Below are 20,497 nucleotides of genomic sequence, written 5' to 3'. Positions count from 1 at the left end.
ATTAAAAAATGATTTATCAGAAATAAATTATTTATAAAAAGAGTATGAAATTAATCAGGTAAAGAATCTCGTTTATTACATTGGAAATAAGAGGGTTTATATACTATTCGAATTGAGGGATTTGATGTGAGGATAAGGTATTAGATGGGTTGATTTGGGTGATAGGATAATAGATCCAATCTATTATCCTGAACATGCCATTATTCGGATCGTAACTGAATCCTGTTTCATGTCAAAGTTTATGATCTGATGTGATCTGTGCTTTAACTAATTGCTCCTACGCATTTGGAGATCCGGTTTAGAAATGACACATCACACAACACCATTGACTGTAAGTCAAGATTGAAGCACTTTGGCTCTGACAACAAGCCTAACCGGGCTACTACTGCTGCTCCGTATTCTATGAATTCCTCATCCTCTGATCCCAAAACCTGCAACTTTTGTGGTAAGCCCCGTGCTTACGGTCATCGTTGTCAAGAGTTCTACGACTGGAAGAAGGAGAGAGAATCAAGGAAGAGCATTGGTGTGCATACTGTACAAACAACCACTGTTCGCAAGGACAACAAGTCTGGTTCTGGTTCTGAGACCAACGATGTTACCATGGAAAGTAGCACTGATTCTGACATTGGTGATGCTGTTGGAGATGTCACCATGGAGGAAATAGATGCTTGCTTGGACGAGATTGAAGCAGAGGATGCCTCGCTCAACTGTAAGTCTAATGTGAAAAATGTACCTGAAAGTTTCAATCCATTTCAGTTACTGACTCCTATTATTTTAGAGAGCAAAGAAGGAAAACCAGTCCGTTTGATCGCGAAAGTAGATACGGGATCAGATTCCACCTTCTTAAATAAAAACATTTTTCACAATAAACTATTATTCACTTCCCAAGATATTATTTCTGTTGAAGGCAATTTGAACTTTCTGAGTCATTCAGTAAAGAGATTGGGTAAAACACCAGCTATCAAGATAAGATATCTTAATGACATTGCATTTGATCACTCGTTTGAGCTATCCAATTTTATTCAGGACCTAGGCGATTTTGATGTGCTACTGGGTGTAGACACATTGAGTCGACTTAGAATTGGGCTAACTGGCGTTGCTCACAAGTTTGCTGATGTTGGACATCTTACAGAGGAAGAGAAATCAGAGCTTCTTGAAAGCATTGATTTCGAAAATGTCAATTTTGATACTAAACATTCTATTGATCCAGAAACCACATCAATCTTTGAATCCCAAGCTGAGGAGAATAAGTATATGAGCAACATCCAAGATGCTATTGATGAGAATCAGAGAATCAAGCCTGGAACGTTTTGTAACGTGCCTGAATCTGAGATCACTATACCAATCAAGGAGAATGTTGATTACTACGTCAAGCAATATCCGATCGCACATCATGCAATGCCCGAAATCGAAAAGCAATTGAATGAATGGCTGGATGCAGGAATTGTAGAACAGTGTAGACCTAACGGCTTATTCAACAACCCTCTCATTGCAGTATCAAAGAAGGACAATGATGGCAAACCCACCAAAACTCGAGTTTGTATGGATGTGCGGAGGATCAACCAGCATATGCCCAACAATACAAACCAATTTGAGATACCAAATATACAGGATATCTTCACCCGGATCAAGCAGAAGGGGACGATATTTTCGAAAAGGAAAAACCTCGGTCATGAACATTTTGTTTTCTGATATGCCCAACGTGGAGGTCTATGTGGGCGACCTATGCCTCGTATCTTCATCCTTATCCAGTCATTGCGAATTGATTAAGGAGGTGCTGAGACGCTTGACACATGCCAACTTAAAGATTGGTGTTGAAAAGTGCTCCTGGTTTCGATCTAGCATCTACTTGCTAGGCTTTGTAGTTGGTCCTCATGTTTCCAAGGTTGACATGCGACGTCTCTCTGACATTGATCATTGGGGTCCATGCAAATCTGCCAAACAGGTTAAACAACTAGCTGGTGTTATTTCATATTTGAGACCACACATCCCAAATCTGTCAAAACTGATGGCGCCTATTGATGCTCTACGAAATGATCCAGATGCTGGTAGCAAATGGACTGAGAAGCACACCAAACGACTTGAGATTATCAAGAAGGTCTTGTTATCTGAAGCTTTACTGACTGCACCAGACATGAATAAGAAATTTTATCTTGAATGTGATGCTAGCTTATATGCAGTTGCAGTCATTTTGACGCAGCGCGACGATCAAGGACGCACAGTCTATGTGGCGATGTTGAGCAAATCTCTGACCAAATCCCAACAGAACTGGCCTGTCCTGAGACGAGAACTGTATGCCGTGTTATTCGGTTTAGTTCGTTTGCGACCCTTATTGTACGGGCATCCTGAGATTGAGGTTATGACAGATCATCGAGCTCTGATTTATATCTACACATGTAAATGTCCTACTAGAGTCATTCAAAATTACATGGAGATTTTAAACGAGTATCCCCAACTGCAATTCACTCATATCAAGGGTTTAGACAACATCTTACCTGACAAACTTAGTCGCTTGTATGAACCTTTAGAAGATCATACAGAGCTGGCGGGAGACAGTGATAAGAAAATTGCTAAATTACAAAAGAATATCATGAGAAGCAAAGGCTCCAAGAAACGATTCATTGGCAACAATAAGCAAACAAAGCATTATCTAACCAAGAACAAAGTAGTCTATAATAAAGACAAGCACTTGAATGTACTTGCTATGAAGATCAAGGAGGGCAATTATGAAAGCGTTGCTTACATTGCACCACCTGACAATGAGAGAGACCAACTGCTTCGTGAAACTCATGAATTTGGACACTTTGGTGCCGCTAGTATTGTCAAGAAACTACATGAAGAAGGTATTCATTGGACAGGTCTATATGATGATGCAAAGGCAATTTGTCAATCATGTATGGAATGTGCAAGACACAATGTAGTTCAAAAGGGTTACCATGAACTGAGAAACGTTGTAGCGTATGGTCCATTTGATCACATAGGCATTGACTTTCTTGGTCCGTTAACTCCAACCAACAATGGCAATATATATATATTAGTTGTATACGACATTTGCACCAGATTTATTATAACTCGTGCATTGCCCAACAAACAAACCGATACTGTCGCTAGAGCTCTGACTACCATCTTTGGAGACTTTGGCGTAGTACAAATACTACAATCTGATAATGGACGTGAATTCAAGAGTGCTTTGATGAGCGAGATCGGTAAAGCACTTGGCATCAATCAAAGATACTCTACGGCTTTCCACGCTAGGGGCAATGGTGCATCCGAATCAGGTGTTAAAAATATTCTTAATGCACTTCGTAAGATGGTCAGTGAACACATCTATGACTGGGACTCGGTTCTACCTGGAACTCAACTGGCTATAAACACAAAAATTAGGTATCGCACAGAGAGTGCACCTTTTCAATTGATGTTTGCTAGACCATTGAATAGATTCGTAGACTACGATGATCCTAAGATCAAGGACAACTTACCAAAGAAGCCTATGACTCTCGGTGAGCTACGCAAGAAGGCAGAGATTATGAACCAGGTTGTCTTTCCAGCTATTAACCAAAGAACACAACGCATTATTGAGGAGCAAGCAACGCGATTCAATAAGCATCACAAGATTACACACTTCAAAGTTGGTGATTGGGTTATGGTAAGACTTCCGCATAGAGAAAGCAAACTTGAGGCCGCTTATGATGGACCCTATCAAGTTGTTCAAAAGAAAAGATCTACATATGTGTTGAAAGACGATATGAATGAACTATTACATCGCGACTATGTGCCATCTGAATTGAAGCTGGTAGCAATCGACGAGTCTATCATCGAACAAGAAGTATATGAGGTTGACGAGATCAGAGCGCATCGTGGTCCTGAACACAATAGAGAGTATTTGGTAAAATGGAAGACATTTGGAGAAGCTGCCAACTCCTGGGAAACTGCTGCATCGTTCAACAACCCTCAAACCATTCGTAAGTACTGGGCAAAGATCAAGGAATATGAGCTGCTTGAGAAGAGAAGACAGGCACTAAATAGTGACACTGCTTCCTCCAAATCAAAGCGTAAGCGTGATGATTCTGACAAGCGTTTGAGAGGCTCTAAGAGACTCAACGTTGCAGAACAGTAAAAGTGATGTTTGTCATGGGATATATCCGGGCAACATGCAAATTGCAGTAGCACCTTTAGACTATCACATTGCGTTATATCTTTGTCAGCGAATGCGAAATACAGATCATTGATCGTTTACATAATTCTTTGAATTAGTCAACATGCGTTGAAACTGGTGGGGGCAAATGTGGAATACATCCACTATGATCTGCATTCCGACAGTTCATCCAGTTGCCAGATTTAGATATAAACTGTATGTACACTGGATTAGATGTACGATACCGATTTATACTATAAGAAGATATGGACTTCAGATACGCTAGTACTATAAGATTCATACTATATAAGATATAGGCTATAGATGGCACCACGGACATGGATGGCACTATAGACTTATACTTGTATTCCGACATTGACTACGGATGTTTACCATATCTGGATAGGCACCAAGATTAATGCAATATGAGCTTGTTGCTTCAGATGTGCACTTCATGATCCACGCTATAAGACACATGCTTATATCCGTGATACTAGCTACAGATACTTTATGTACTACAGACTTGTACTATATATGAGACATGCTATGGACATGCATACGATATGCTATAGACATGCCATATATCCAGATACATGCTAAAGATGTATGCTTAGCGATATACACTCAGATATGTACTATTAATATAGACTAAGAAGACTGTACCTATCGGATACATGCTACTAGATCGATATTAATTATCCTTATGGAAAGGATAGATCAGGGTACTTCGGATGAGAGTCTAATTATTCATCCAGACAGAGCTAAATCATGATTAGCTTGCTGGAGTTGTCTTTTAGCATGATTAGACATTAGTTGATCTGAGTTGACTTATTTGTCAATCTAATTAATAGAACTTTTATCCATTGTTATAGTATATAAGAAGGATCATCTACCTGGCCAGTAGAGAGACTTCAGTTTACTTTACACCTGTCAGTTTGATAATAAAATATACCTTTATCAAGTTGACATCACTGTTTTTTTTATTCTTTTTTTTCCGTGAATTTTAGTCTATCAAGCCTCAAATTCCACAACCCCAAAGTCCCGATCTTAATCCCATTGAACATGTCTGGCATCTCCTAAAGCTTAGGCTTAATAAGTATCCCACTAGGCCCTCTACAAAAGAAGAATTAGAGCGGCGTATTAACATTCATTGGTACAAAATAACAGAAAAAGAGTGCCAGAAATATATTGATAGTATGCCTGCCCGAATCAAGGCTGTCATCAAGAACAAAGGTGGTTCAACTCACTATTAATGATTTTATAATAAAATGTACATTTTTCTATATTTATTTTTTAACCAATGATATCATTGGATTTTGGTTTTTGAAAAAGTTATAATTATGTATAAATAGCACTACTTTCTCTCATTCAAACGATATCTATTTCGACTTTGTATACAAAGAAATGATCAAAAACTTGTGAAAAAAGACAAAATTTTAAACGAACGGGACAGTTTTTCCCCCTACAGTAGAATAACTCTTGTCTTCATCAATAAATCTTTAGTTTTTGTGTCTGATATGATTCAAATAAGTCTTTTCTTGTTTTTATAATATCGAACATTTTTTATAAGCTGCAAATGATAATCCTTTTATTCTTTGTGCTTAACAAGTACTATATAAGAAGGATCATCTACCTGGCCAGTAGAGATACTTCAGTTAACTTTACACCTGTCAGTTTGCTAATGAAATATACCTTTATCAAGTTGACTTCATTGTTTTTTATTCTTTTTTTCCGTGAATTTTAGTCTTATAAAGCCTCAAATTCCACAACGACGTAATCATCGAGTATCTCAAAAAGCAAAATTTGATCTTTCGAACTACTGTAGGGGGAAAAACTGTCCCGTTCGTTCAAATAATCTTGACTTTTACCCAGTATATTGCCAAAACTCAGAAAACAAAGCTACCCCATACTGCGTTCGATAGAACAGCCTATAGGGATTACAGCAACATAAAAACCTTATGGCTGGACTATATTTTAATCCCAGTATAACCAGCTAAAGTGAGACGTGGCAAAAATGTTAGGTGGGTAATTCTAGATGATATAAAATGGTTGATATCTCTACTTCCAACAGGCGTATTGAAGAAATCTAAAAAACTACCCGCGGTATGCTCAGGATATTTAATATCCCAGGAGCACTCTAAAAGTGTAAAAGAAGCTAGTTTCTTCATGTATTTTCTTTATTTCTTTGCTTTCTTATTTTTTTTCAAAACTTTCATTTTGCCTGCTCGTTTAACACAAGATTTGCGCAACATTCTCCAATCTTTGCTCTAACGTGGTCTTTCGCTCTCAAAGATAAAAATTTTGTATCCAGGAGTGGGTAACTCTACTCTTACAAGGCTCAGAAAACTATATTGCCCTGACCCAGCTAGACCTCTTGGCGGAAGACCGAAAAAACTTGGTGCTAAAACTATGTCCCTAGTGTCAAGAGGACTTCGATCAGGTGCTTTAGATAATCCCCGAGCAGCGCAAGAAATTTTAAGATCGATGGGGCATGATATGTCAATTAATGGCATCCACAAGTCATTGAGACGAAATGGACTTAAATCTCGTAGAGAAGTAAAGACCAATTTTGTTAGCAAGACAAACAAGCGGCTTCGATTGGCGTAGGCTAAAAAGCATAGGCATCTTACTATTGCTGATTGGCGTCGTTGGGTGTTTTCGGATGAAACAAGAATAAACCTTTGGGGCTCAGATGGTAATTCTTTTTACTGGACGAATGGTGGCCTAATCATGCAGTCGTATCAAGTCAAGTCTCAGTTGCAGGGAAATGACGGTGGGGTCATGTTCTGGAGTTATATAACAGCGGAGGGGCCTGGTTATGGTACTACCATTATTGAAGACGCAATAAACTCGGGCTTATATGTCGATATTTCGAAGACATCATTAAACGACACTCTTGAGCACTTTGGGAAGACACCATCTGATGTGCGATTTCAACAAGACAGAGCAACACCGCATACATCGGGCATTACTAAACAATGGTTCGCCGACAATGGGTTTAACCTAGACGAAATCATGGATTGGCCACCCCAAAGTCCCGATCTTAATCCCATTGAACATGTCTGGCATCTCCTAAAGCTTAGGCTTAATAAGTATCCCACTAGGCCCTCTACAAAAGAAGAATTAGAACGGCGTATTAACATTCAGTGATACAAAATAACAGAAAAAGAGTGCCAGAAATATATTGATAGTATGCCTGCCCGAATAAAGGCTGTCATCAAGAGCAAAGGTGGTTCAACTCACTATTAATGATTTTATAATAAAATGTACATTTTTCTATATTTATTTTTTAACCAATAAAATCATTGAATTTTAGTTTTTGAAAAAGTTATAATTATGTATAAATAGCACTACTTTCTCTCATTCAAACGATATCTATTTCGACTTTGTATACAAAGAAATGATCAAAAACTTGTGAAAAAAGACAAAATTTTAAACGAACGGGACAGTTTTTCCCCCTACAGTAGAATAAAAGCGCCTACAACTTAAGAAATGAGTTCCGTACAATGCATAACATCTGGTTCGTCAGACAAAACGGTAGCTTACTTACTTGTTTGGCAACAACGTAACTCATTACACCTTATTTTGGGCCAAATTCTGTCTAAATCTAGCCATTTTCAAGCACGAATTGTTTAGAATAACAAAATATAGACAGAGTAAATACAATTAGAACTGAATATATTTATTATGTTATTCCAAGATTGAATAATGATCAAAACTAGTGTAGATATCAAAGGTATTTATAGTTATTTGACAGTGCCGCAGCCATAGGACCTTGATCTTGAATGCGGGATAATTGTATAAGCCTTGAACCAGTAACGAGGATGTGCTGCATCAAAACTCATGAACCACCAGTCAAGGATAAACAACAAAGATGATCCAGGATAGAATGTTCTTCCTAATAGCTTTGACGGAAGAACATTTGTCGGAATTGAAACCCACTTCCAGGGACGAAAGGCCATAGGCTACCACTCTCTAGGAACCAGGATATAGATTAGCCATTTGATGGCACCACTCATGTTCCTTCGTGCTGCTTGAATAAAGACCTCTCACTTCTACTATGCATCTCAGGTCATTCTCAGATCCTCTTATGTAATAAACGACGCCTAATACATTTGCCTCTCAGAGATGATCTATATCCTCAACACGAATAACTCATGCCACAAAGCGTTTTGAGCGCTTGGAATAGCATCACATGCCTTCTCTTGGCCACGCTTTACTTCCTGATGCTTTATCTCAATTTTTTTTGGGTCGTTGCAAATTCATGAAAATCATCGTTTTTCCATGAGTATTAGCAAGGGAAAATTTTTGAAAATCAAACAATCGTATTTTTCACCCCAAAAATGAAGACTTTTTCTATGACACATATTAGATCAAATTGATCGTAAAGAAGAAATGCAACATTGGAAACTCTTTCTATGAGACTTTTATATGCTAAATTTCGATATATTCACAGAAAACCTGTTTTCATATTTTTGCAAATTGCTCATTATTTTCGGTTTAAAAGCTAAAAGTAATTAGCACCATTTGATGCGGCTTTTTTAGTTCTCTAGAAATGTATTAGAAATTTTGGTGTTATAACGACAGTTTTCATAGTCAAATTTAGAAAAAACGTTTAAAGGGTGTGAGATCCAGTTAAGTTTGAGCACGAAAATACCACTGCACAATTTCAAATTAAATTGCTGCAATTGCCGCTACTACGGTATAAGACTGAGACTAAATCTACAGGTCGTGACGTCGAATATGGTGCTCTCTCGTTTTTCCATACCCTTATTTTTTTTCCCTTTTTACAAAACGCGTTTAGTATCAAACCATGGCTGTTTTGGAAACCGTTTGATTGATAATAACACTCCAGCTTCTGATAACACTGCCTTGTACCGTTGGAAGGACTTGATACTGCTTCTTTAAAGTGGAATATGTTAGGTACCATTCGATAACGAGCACTGGAAGGTGTAGAATTAACACTAATTGAATTTGTTTATTACGTTTTGATGATTCTTTTTGTCTGCTTGATGTGCGTGCTGCTGCCAGTACTTCTCTGCTATCTCTGCTGTCTGCTTCTTTGGTTTATCATGTCTGATGGTTGCTTCTTTGGTCTTTGTCTGATCTCTGGCGTCATTCATTCTTCGGTTTTTCTATGGAGCTGGTGTTGCTGCCGTTAATCTGGTCTTTTTTGGTCTACTGTCTTTGGTGCATGCTCGTTCTCTGGTTCATATCTGGTGATTGCGTAATGTCTGGTCTATCTGTGGTGGCGATAAGTGGTAGGTATCTTCTTTCTTCTGGTCGCAATGATATAAAACTTCTTTGAACGCTTATATTATTGCTTCCTTTCTCGTGATAATGCATTCATAATGTTTGCCTTGTTGCGTTTTCTTCTTCTTGTTCTTTTGTTGGTAGTGTTTCCTCTGTAACTTTACATGAAACAACATTAGTCATTATGTTGTATTGCAAGCTTATAATACCACTGTTGCTTTTGCAGTTGTGCGTATTTGTGCCATGTTGCTTTACATCCGACTATTACTACCATGCACGTTGCTCATGTATGCATTTTTATTGCAACAACAATGAGCTTTTTTGAACATCTTTGATGTTGTGTTTGTTATGCTTTTTTTTTGACTCACTTTGTGTGAGTCTTCCTTTTTTTGCCTACAAACTACTATATCCCTATAGTAGTATGTTCTTTTCTTCTTTCTTTTATTCTTATTATGTTTCTTTGAAGCATACCTCTTTATTACGTTGCGGTGGATGTGCCTATCACTGAAGCTCAACAAGACTTTATCCGACACCAGGAGGTAGATAGGCTGCCTCCACTTGGTTATCGCTACTTACTTTAGTGATGATTGAGGGTCTCAATGCTTGAATTTAAAGCTAGATGGTGTAAGTAAGGCATGCTCTAGCACCTGGGGGAAGTTTGATGATAGCAGCGGCTATAATGCTATTATAGCGGCGCTTAAAATTTTGCCTCACATCAAAACAGGGGGAAACTCTCGCAAATTTTTTTTTAGGTCAGCGGAGTTTTCAAGCAATCTGATTGGCTAAGAGGTTGAATCAACGATGGTCTACAACTAGTTGATTTTCTATCGATCTCATATTGATCTGTTATGTATTATAATTTTCTGTTTATAATAATAAAAGAGTATCTAAATAGATACAATTTAAGTTCTTTATTCAAAATTAAAATAATATGCAATCATTTGGTCTAGCATACCATCAAACAGTTTTATATCAGTGATGTCTTTTAAATTATATATGTGTGAGAAGCTAAATAAAAAGTACTACAGCTGTACACTGAGTAGTGCTACCAGATCCTTCCAGTAGCAAATGGCACGCGAAACATGCGTTGCTTATCATTGATTTCCAGCATGTTTCAATTTCAGGGGCTGCTATCTTTTACCTCATACCAAGAGTCTGGATGTACAGAAGTATTTTTCAGCCTTTCATTCTTGAACTCTACAAGATCAAGCTGTGAAAAGTTGATGCTAGAGCATTGAAAGTAACAAGTTTCTTTGACAGAATTTTGCAACGAAAATGATAGTGTATGGGATTTTAGACTGGTTGAGTTCGCTGTTGAGAAACAAATAATTTTCGATATAGCCGACTTTGAGGTGTAATGCATATAAAATATTTGTATACAGTATGCGTGATTTTATTACAGTGATGACTCTTTGCACTTGATTACATGATAATGCTATTTATAAAGGTGTGTCGTGTGATATAGACCCATAATGCTGATTGGCATTTTTAGGTTTTCTACTCATGATTGACGACACTTCGCTTAAACTATCCTCCTGCTCTGATATTACCTCCTCTTCGTCAATGTCTATAGGCACACGGCCCTCACTGATCAATCGTCTTCTTTCTTCTGTAATACCTCTGACAGCATGATTATAAGGATATAATATATAATGCTGGATCAAAAATATTGCATCATAAACGACAACAATAACACCTAATCCACTATGCCCTGATGATTAGCATTATCACCATAAACATGACGAACTCTTCACTTACAGCTTCACATTGTCCTAAGAGTTTTTGTAATGTGTGATTAAATATTTTGCTCAAGATGCAACACCTATAGAACAACTTACGCCTTCAATGCCAGACCAATCGCCATCAATATAAGCGTCTAATAATAATTGCAGAATAGACAACAAACCACCTGATAAATCCTACCAAACGAAAAAGGAAACCCACGTTACAAGATCATGTTATAACAAAAGTCGAGTGGTTTGTTATTTTTGCCTCACCCAAAAGATGTATTCTATGCTCCAGCCTTGTGTAGATTGGCGCTTGTAATTCAACCAAACCTATTAAGTATGATTTCAGTGAATGTATCCAATGTATACTGTCTCCAAGATGTATACCTGTGGCAAGTATTTGATGAAACTGACAACTAATTTGACAGAGCTTAAATAATACATGAAATCTAACCAGATCGCACCACCATAATGGATGGTAGATATCACCAAGACTGATCCCATGGTAGCTAGCCATACAAATGATGCAGCAAAAGATGAAATGTGTTGGCTTTCGTGTTTCTACGTTGTTACGTGACAAGAATAAGGTTTTTGTTGATACAAAGTGACGAGAGCACAAACCTTATAAACACATGTTTGTAATAAGATGAACAGAGAAATAAGGAAGCCATGCACAGAAAATACCACATCGTTCATACGGACAAGATTATTTCCGCTGTTTGGGTGTCGCTGCTGATCTAAGGGTATTGGTGAAATTTTAGTTTTGATCTATGTATGCGACAGACAAAATTATCTTACATTGATCTCTGATTTCTTGGTTACAATAGAAAGCTAAATTATAAATCTGTGGTGACACAGCCATGTCATGTCACTTTCATTTAGCTCAACTGTAATGATGGCCTCTTTTACACATACCGAATAGCAGAAGAAACCAAGTACATTGTAGAATAAGAAATCAATAGATAATCCTCGTACACTTTCAAAGAATTAGTCAGCTCTTTGTATATAAGGGATTTCGTCTTTTTAGAGCCTCACCTCTTTCGCCTCCAATTCAAGTAAACCTGAGGATAAAAACTAATGGACCAAACAAAAAAGTAGCTCTATTGACAACGACTGCGTTATTGTATTGCACTACTGACAAAAATGTATGCTATTACCCAACCAATAATGTCAGAGATGATATCCCATTTACTCAAAGGCGCAACATCGATTTGAGTAGGTGCCATGATGGTGGTTACTCACAAGATTTGACTCTGGAATAATCAAGTAAAGTAGATTTGAGGAAAAAAAAAAAGAAACTCGAATTAATCAATCCCACTAGTTTTCATTACTGTACTTAAACTCCGGGAACCACTAGTCTACTGAAATGGATGCATTTGGCAAGAGAAAGTGTAACCTCAGATCGAATATGTTAGACTATGAACAACCAAGTAATGTTGAAATAAGATAGTAAGTAACCTAAGCTCTTAAAATAAAGAATTGCTGAACGCCTGCTTTCAAAAAAGATAGATTTATTGCCAATTACAGCAAAATTAGCACAAATAAAGATGCAATGTGATTCTGCTTGCTTCGTCAAATACTGACTCTAATGGACTTGACCTGATACTACAAGAGCCCGAGGATTCCAAGTACCTTTTCAAATGCAGGATTTTCTCTAAAGGCTTATATGATTACAATGCACCTGGTCACAAGAGTGAAATGGAACAAACACATATGCCATCATCGCATAGAAACACTGGCCACTTACTTTATTACTCGTTGTCCAGTGAATAGTGAATGGGAAATACATCATACACTTGTATCCCAGGCTCTAGAAATTTAGCGGTTGACAAAGTGATGGATGCTATTTCGGTCGGTTTCCCTCAAAGTATCTTACCTACTAAACTAAAACGCAGTTTATGCAGAAGTTGACTGCATCAACAGACATGTAAGCCACATTAGAGTTGCTTTTAGCGATACTGGTTTCTAAAATAGATGTGCCCCTGATTATGGGCCTTGGAGGCGTTACCATCATCTATCATGTGAATTGAAAATGAAGCGGCTAATAGCCTTGTTCTTGTATCGTTTTGACTAGCAACAGGAGTAAAGCGTCCATTAGCCAGCTGGCTGTCGGATAGAATCCGCTTCACTGGCATATGTAGAGTTATCTACAAGTCTCAGGACGAATTGCAATTGAAGCATAGGGGGGGGGGGGGGTTGGCAGGGACACCGCCAGCCATCGTTGTACGTAAGACTGTTATCTACGACAAAAGTTATATATGTGTATCTGAATCAATGCGTTCTAGACTTGTCAATATAGATGACAGCATCATGTTGTGTACATTTCTTGACCAAAACAGCCATCGTATGCTAAATTTAGGAAAAGCTCACTTGCAACATCGTTGTCATTAGGCAAAATTTAAAGCGATAATTGATCAGATTCAAGTCTCCTTTTAACCCAATGGCAAACGATGCAGTAGTCATACAATGATTGTATTACGCTTTAACCACCAGGGAATGACTACTTCCCGTAAAGAGCACAGATGAATCTTAAAGGTAGCAAGACATTGCACGGTACCTCAGCACGGAAAATCTGAGAACATTATTAATTTGTCTTTTATGGCATAGAAACAGGTTTGGCTACGGAATGGAATCAAATAGAATATGGTGGTTTTGAATGATCAAAAAGCTATTGGTACTATTTATCATAATGATGGCATTCAACCACCAGCTTGGCAACATCAACGACATGGATGACTGGGGTCTTTGGATGAATGATCTAATTGCAAAATCACAAGTAAATAAACATCACGGTAGAACATGGAAGAATATCTCCAGTAGATCATTCAGGGCAACATAGCACAGCCACGGTTGTATTGCAATCATGTACCGTGGTAATATATGTATTTCTGCTTATTCGATGAAAGAGATGTCGTACGAATCCATCCGATGACTTTAGTAGTTGTGAAATAAGGATCAATATGCCACATGGTCGAGACCCAATCTCTTCATTACTCAAGTAATACATGAATTGTATATCAGAGATACAGGCAATTATTCTATAATAATACTAGTTTGTAAGGGAATGTCTCATGATTGTGTACTGTTGTAAGTTGTAAATTAAAAACATGCTATCTGTAATGTAAATTGACGCCAATAACCAAGTGCGAACAGATTCGGTAAATCTTGCAATCATAATAATGAAAGCACACAGCATGTAGGAAAGGGGAGGGAGGGAGGCTGTATATGTAGGCATGAAAGTTTAAATCTTTACAAATGTATACCCTTAAATTCCACATTAAATCTAATTGGTTCCATACTTTATATTCCACAACATATCTCAATCTATAGAATATGTTATATCAAATAACAGATACATGATAGAATTACTATTTTACTTTTTAACAAGGTAAAAGGGGCCATTATGTATACTCCTGTATTTACTATATTTGTTATATTATCATCTCAAGGCAGAATGTTGGTGAAATACACATCCATCACTTGATCTTTCTGGTTAGAGATCGGACCGACCGCTTTTTCCTTTGCGATATCGGTTGCTCTGTATCTTGCGTTTCTATTATGCTGAGCAGATGTCTCATCTATATGGCCTGATTGAGCATGATAGAAACCTTCAAATACTCGCCTTAAAGAAAAAGAATCTCATGAAAGCTCATTTCAGTCACCCGTGCTATACCGATGGAAGGCAGAGAGATTGTGTGTGTGTGTGTGTGTGTGTGGAGAAAGGAGAAGGAAGGAAGGGGGTGCTACACTATATGCATATGCCCTTATAAGAATATATTGTAACCAATCAATACCCATTCCCCCACACTTTTTGTGTCTTTATAAACAAAAAGGTCATTTCAAGATCCCGTCACCTTGAACCTTTTTGCTATACATTGTAGGCATAGAATCCCTTAATTGTAATAGTATTTAATTGAATCTTTTTCTTTCTTTCTTTCTTTCTTTCTTTCCTCCCTCTCTTTCCTTTGCATCTCAAAACTCAAATGTCCAAAATCACGGATCAACCACCAAAGCGTGTCAAGGTCACTTTGGCATGTACCATTTGTCGCAAAAAAAAGGTCAAATGTGATGGTATTCAGCCTACATGTTCTCGATGTCAATCGATTGGAATTTGCTGTCAATACTCTGATCCTCCCAAGAAGAGAGGCCCTCCCAAAGGCTACGTCGAAGTGATTGAGAATAGAGCACACCGAATCGAGTCCATTCTAAGCACTACAAATCAACAGCCATTACACCAACAGATTCAGCAACAGCCATATCCGCATAGCAACGTGCATAGAAACCAATATCACCATAGAAACGGCACCAGCGCTACCCTTAACATCACCCCCACCACCACCCCCACCACCAAAAACAGCAACAATACGACATCAGGTAGACTTCAAATCATGAAATCCTACCTATATTACATCGCATTAAATATATAATAGTGGATACCATCAACAAGAAGCAGCAACTAATTAAAGATCCTGTTAACGCATTACTTTGTTTAGTTGCTGGTGCAGTAGATTCTGTCCTCCAGCAAGAGGGGGCAGCCACTCAATTGGTACACGTACGTTAAATCGAGTTATATACAGAATGAAAAAGAATCAGAACACTGATAAGGTCCATTCTTATGACTATCCTCTAGGGCAGCAATGGCATGATGTACGCTTTTTTAATGAATACAAATGTGCTTCATTTGCAAGAACAATTGAAGCACATTTCTACCGTGGTCTGGACCGAGAATTTCTTTACTCATTTCAACTTTATGTTTCCAATTCTCTCAAGACCTCAATTTCATTATCAACTTGAGCACAAAGAGTTGAATCCCATGTTGAAACTGGCTGTGTTTCTTTTGGGATGTCGCTTGAGTAACAATCATCAAGATGTGCAACAAGAAAAGACCTTGTATCAACAGTTCAATGATCTCTTTGCTAGCGCGTCTCATGATGATAGTATGAAGGCTGATCTATCCACGGTGCAGGTAATTGTATAAATATAACAACACGTGCTATCATATATTAAATTACATGCTATATCAAACAGGCCACAGTCATCATGTGTTGGTATACATATCTAGCTGGTGACATGCAAAATTGCCACACCCTGCGTCACTACCTGTCTGTTGTCATTCATCAACTGAAATTGGATCATGAATCATCCAACGATAAGCAAGACATTTACCAGACTGAAATGAAGAGACGGGCTTTCTGGGTCTCCTTTGTCATCGATCAGTGGTTAGCCAGCTGTACAGGTGGAAGTACATTGATTAGCAAGCAGCACAATGTCAAATATCCTCAATTGGAAGACAATCAGCTATTTGCTCTTTCATCGTCCTCTCAACACCAGCATCATGCTCACATATCCTATCTTTCTGTTGAATCTGCTCTTCAAATCAACTCATTCACTGAAATGATCCGACTTGTCCATATTGTAAGCGACATTTGCGATGGTGTGAAATCACAGTCTGCATTGGAGTCCAATTTGACCGGCTGGCTACTGCAATTACCTTCCTATCTCGACTACGGTAAACTCAACGAAGACGCCTCACCCTCTCCTATCGCCAAGATGTACCGCATACTGTATTATACTGTCCAAATCATGCTAAATAAAACAAGACGGCATCAACTGCAAGGTCTGAGCAGCAGTATCTGTACAACTGCTGCAAATACACTGGTACACATTTCAGAGCAAATGCTGGAAAAGGGCCAAGAAAAGTATCTGCATAATGTCTTCTTCTTATCACTGACTTTGGCAACATCCATCCATCTGGACAATACCATCTGCAACAGCAAAGATAACAATGCGCCTGATAAGATCAATCTCTGCAAAAGCATATCGCTAATCAAGGAAACCAATTGCAGCTTGCTTGCTCGCGCTGATTTCGAGCGTTTACTGGACCACTTTCTGGTAGATCGATGCCATATTGTGCTGGATTTTGGGTATCCCTCACCCACGCATTCTGCTTCTCTATCTCCTCCCACAAGCAAATCAGTGAAGAATGCCAACAACAAACGTGTATATGTCGAAGAGCAAGATGAGCAACAAGAACAAGAGAAAGCGCTACTAGCATCTCCGTCTTCCAGTATATCCACTACACCCGACTACAACACCATCATCACGACTGACTACTACAATACACAGCAGCAGCATTTTGACATCAATGATATATTTCCCGTCATCTTGGATGAGCAACAACAAATTGTCGATACCAACACATCAAACCAAACTAGCTGGCCTGCCTGGGTTGATTTCTTTGATACTATTGAATCATCAACTACATGCTCACCAGCATCGTACTTCACACCAACGCAATCACCAGCGTTGCCACTCAATCTCAAAGATGAGGATACAATGTCCTTTGACATTCTTTCAGACCAGCAATTTTTCAACACATTTCCATTGATCTAGCCATTTCCTGCCTTTATTTACACACTCTTTTATCCTTTCTTTATTTATACATAGTTTCTCTTTACATGAGCAAGAATAACATTTTTTATGCCCTTTTTTTTTATTGCCGAATTCCCCATGTATGCAAAGAATTATACATATAAGCAAACAGCAACAAATATTTATTCATCATCTTATCCCCCTTTTAGTTCTATACCTCTTTTTAATCATCATCAAACAACAACAGCAACACCCCCATGCATTAATACTATTTTTTTTTATCCGTAATAATATGTAAATAAAACTATAAAGAGAATTTAAAAATCGCTTTCAGGAGAGATTATTCGGCTATAGTTTTCGCTGTTGTAGTACTTTTTCTTTTCGTGTTGGCATTTCAAAACTGCAATTGTACTTGCTGTCTCTTCAAGACGGCTCAATTAAACTCATTATTATTGCTCCTCTCCTCGATTGTTTAAGATTAAAACTATACCTTCAGACTAAAAAAAAAAAAAAAAAAAAAAAAAAAAAAACTGATCAGAGATACTAGCTGTTCTTCTTTATTACTAAAGCCTTCACTCAGCAGAATGTTTCTCTTCCAAACATAATCATAAAGCCCGTTTTTAGCATATTGCATCGACCATTTAGTTGGATAGTGATAAAATTTTTGTCATCGATTTTCATTCTGCTCTCCTCAAAATCGATTTAAATCTCTGCTCTCCCATTGATCCAGATTGGACAGATTATGTTTAAAAGCGACTTGATTGATCTTTCTTATCAGAATCGACTATATAAGTTGCGATCATAACCCTTTGCTTTCTAATGCTTTTCTAGAGCATTTTTTCAAGGTGCATCGAATGATGGTAATTATGGCTAGTGCTTTGAACAAACTTGCTGAGCAATGCTCAAAAATATGAAACGGTGATTAGGGCGAAAATGTTGACATTTTATATGAAAGTCTTACAAAAGCGTTTTCAGAGGTTGCCTTGGATCGAGGGAAGCATTTTGATCTAATATATACTATAGTGAAAGCCTTCACTTTTGCGGTCGAAAAGGCGATCGTTTGATTTTCGACGAAAACCATGAGGTACCCCTCATGGTTTGAGGTCGATTTTTGATGATGTTTTTATGGTCCCAAAAAAGTTGAGCAAAGGTATCAGTAAGTAAGTGCCAGGTGAAGTCAACTGTTTGGCGCTATTCTGGTGGTCTAAAACGGCTTCTAAAGCGAGAAATCGCTGCTCAAGTGCACCCAGATATCGATGTATTTTGTATATTTTTGAGCAATAAGGGGTACTATCCGTATGTTGTGTGCCCATATACGTCTCTCAAAGCAATAATGCTAGCTCGCGTGGTGTAGTATGCTGGCACGTTCACAGCTTGCTGACTATATCATTCGTTACTCGCGAAAATGATAATCTGAAGTAATTTTATTGATGAAAAATTGTTCGTGTCCGATTTGCACTATATACTGTATAAACGGCAGCAAGTATCAGCACCCATGCCCATATACTTCAACATCTCTTCATATTGATAGTAATGTATGCAACAAGAAGCTCCCTTACTTTAATAAACGAAAGCCTTCATAAGCCAACCACATCACATTTGATCCTAATCATCCATGTTTGTAATTTATTGAAAAAAGCAACGACAGTGAATAAAGAGAACGTAACCACTACATTGATATACGGGCAGCAATGCTAGAGTGAGATATAATGAATATATGGGTGAGATATATGGTTTCGATGATCAGAAAATAATTTAAGAGCGTTCACCACGAAGACGACGAGCCAATTGGATATCCTTGGGTTGAATGGTAACACGCTTGGCATGAATAGCAGCCAAGTTGGTATCTTCAAAGAGAGAAACCAAGTAGGCTTCAGAGGCTTCTTGAAGAGCGCCGATAGCAGAGGATTGGAAACGCAAGTCAGTCTTGAAATCTTGAGCAATTTCACGAACAAGACGTTGGAAAGGGAGCTTACGGATCAAGAGCTCAGTAGACTTTTGATAACGACGAATTTCACGAAGAGCGACAGTACCAGGTCTGTATCTGTGAGGCTTCTTGACACCACCAGTAGAAGGAGCAGACTTACGAGCGGCCTTGGTAGCCAATTGCTTACGGGGAGCCTTACCACCAGTAGACTTACGAGCTGTTTGCTTGGTACGAGCCATGTTTGATTATTGAATGTTGTATAAAGAAAAAGAAGAAAAGGAGAAATTTTTTTTAGTCAATCGACATTTTGTAATAAATACTTGCACCAAAAGTGAACCAACAAACGTCACCTAGAGTAGGGCGCCGCACCCCCCTTTTCTTCAAACACGCTTTCTGTATTGCAATAAAGCACTTTTTTTTTACATGAAAATCGCGTAAAAAAACACGTTCCTTTCAATGGCGGGCAGTTGTCGTCGTCATCCGGTAAAGCAAAAAAGCGCCAAATCCTCAGGCGTAAAGAAATTTTTGAAAGAGTATTTAATACAGGATTCCTCAAGGTTTTCTTTTTCCTTTTCTTCTTCTTTTTCTTCTTTCTATTTCGATTATTATAAAAAAGTAAGTACATGGTTTATGTGTGCATACGTAGCATTGACATTTGACACATCTCTCTTTTGATTTCACAGTGACTGGTCGTGGAAAAGGTGGTAAAGGTCTTGGAAAGGGTGGTGCTAAGCGTCATCGTAAGATTCTTCGTGATAACATCCGTAAGTACAGAGAGCAGTTCTATCAATTGATCATTGCATGTACTCATCTCTCATATAGAGGGTATTACTAAGCCTGCTATCCGTCGTCTCGCTCGTCGTGGCGGTGTCAAGCGTATCTCTGGTCTCATTTATGAAGAGACTCGTGGTGTCCTCAAGGTTTTCCTTGAAAACGTTATTCGTGATGCCGTTACCTACACTGAACATGCCAAGAGAAAGACTGTTACCTCTTTGGATGTTGTCTACGCTTTGAAGAGACAAGGCCGTACTCTCTACGGTTTCGGTGGATAAATCAATCCTTCTCTTCTCTTCACATTTGCTT

General features: G+C 38.2%; 6 protein-coding genes across 6 annotated transcripts; 4 read left to right on the top strand and 2 right to left on the bottom strand.

Annotated features, from left to right (window-relative positions):
• Positions 1–402: 402 nt before the first annotated feature.
• On the top strand, positions 403–4,117 carry AMD1_1 (AMP deaminase; the record flags this gene model as incomplete). The annotated part of the gene is made up of 2 exons (XM_064820436.1): positions 403–1,446; positions 1,496–4,117. The coding sequence occupies 2 exons, from the start codon at positions 403–405 to the stop codon at positions 4,115–4,117; spliced, it is 3,666 nt and encodes a 1,221-aa protein (XP_064684356.1).
• Positions 4,118–6,865: 2,748 nt separating this feature from the next.
• Positions 6,866–7,285, top strand: EFM5 (Protein-lysine N-methyltransferase efm5; the record flags this gene model as incomplete). Its single annotated transcript, XM_064820435.1, has 1 exon — positions 6,866–7,285. One exon carries the CDS (start codon positions 6,866–6,868, stop codon positions 7,283–7,285), a length of 420 nt encoding a protein of 139 aa, XP_064684355.1.
• A 3,542-nt stretch (positions 7,286–10,827) lies between these two features.
• Positions 10,828–12,341, bottom strand: ATC70_001029 (uncharacterized protein; the record flags this gene model as incomplete). The annotated part of the gene is made up of 10 exons (XM_064820434.1): positions 10,828–11,092; positions 11,147–11,160; positions 11,227–11,307; positions 11,386–11,445; positions 11,503–11,676; positions 11,737–11,852; positions 11,914–11,959; positions 12,031–12,091; positions 12,151–12,215; positions 12,273–12,341. 10 exons carry the CDS (start codon positions 12,339–12,341, stop codon positions 10,828–10,830), a joined length of 951 nt encoding a protein of 316 aa, XP_064684354.1.
• A 2,757-nt stretch (positions 12,342–15,098) lies between these two features.
• ATC70_001028 (uncharacterized protein) lies at positions 15,099–17,508 on the top strand (the record flags this gene model as incomplete). The annotated part of the gene is made up of 4 exons (XM_064820433.1): positions 15,099–15,489; positions 15,546–15,667; positions 15,746–16,081; positions 16,144–17,508. 4 exons carry the CDS (start codon positions 15,099–15,101, stop codon positions 17,506–17,508), a joined length of 2,214 nt encoding a protein of 737 aa, XP_064684353.1.
• A 1,734-nt stretch (positions 17,509–19,242) lies between these two features.
• Positions 19,243–19,653, bottom strand: PCL5_1 (PHO85 cyclin-5; the record flags this gene model as incomplete). Its single annotated transcript, XM_064820432.1, has 1 exon — positions 19,243–19,653. The coding sequence occupies one exon, from the start codon at positions 19,651–19,653 to the stop codon at positions 19,243–19,245; it is 411 nt and encodes a 136-aa protein (XP_064684352.1).
• A 217-nt stretch (positions 19,654–19,870) lies between these two features.
• On the top strand, positions 19,871–20,466 carry ORM1_1 (sphingolipid homeostasis protein orm1; the record flags this gene model as incomplete). The annotated part of the gene is made up of 3 exons (XM_064820431.1): positions 19,871–19,880; positions 20,098–20,178; positions 20,237–20,466. 3 exons carry the CDS (start codon positions 19,871–19,873, stop codon positions 20,464–20,466), a joined length of 321 nt encoding a protein of 106 aa, XP_064684351.1.
• Between the last annotated feature and the right edge of the window lie 31 nt (positions 20,467–20,497).

The sequence above is a fragment of the Mucor velutinosus genome (assembly GCF_035048745.1).
Source record: "Mucor velutinosus strain NIH1002 chromosome Unknown tig00000041, whole genome shotgun sequence".
Taxonomy (NCBI): domain Eukaryota; kingdom Fungi; phylum Mucoromycota; class Mucoromycetes; order Mucorales; family Mucoraceae; genus Mucor; species Mucor velutinosus.
This window is presented reverse-complemented; position numbering and strand designations above follow the sequence as displayed.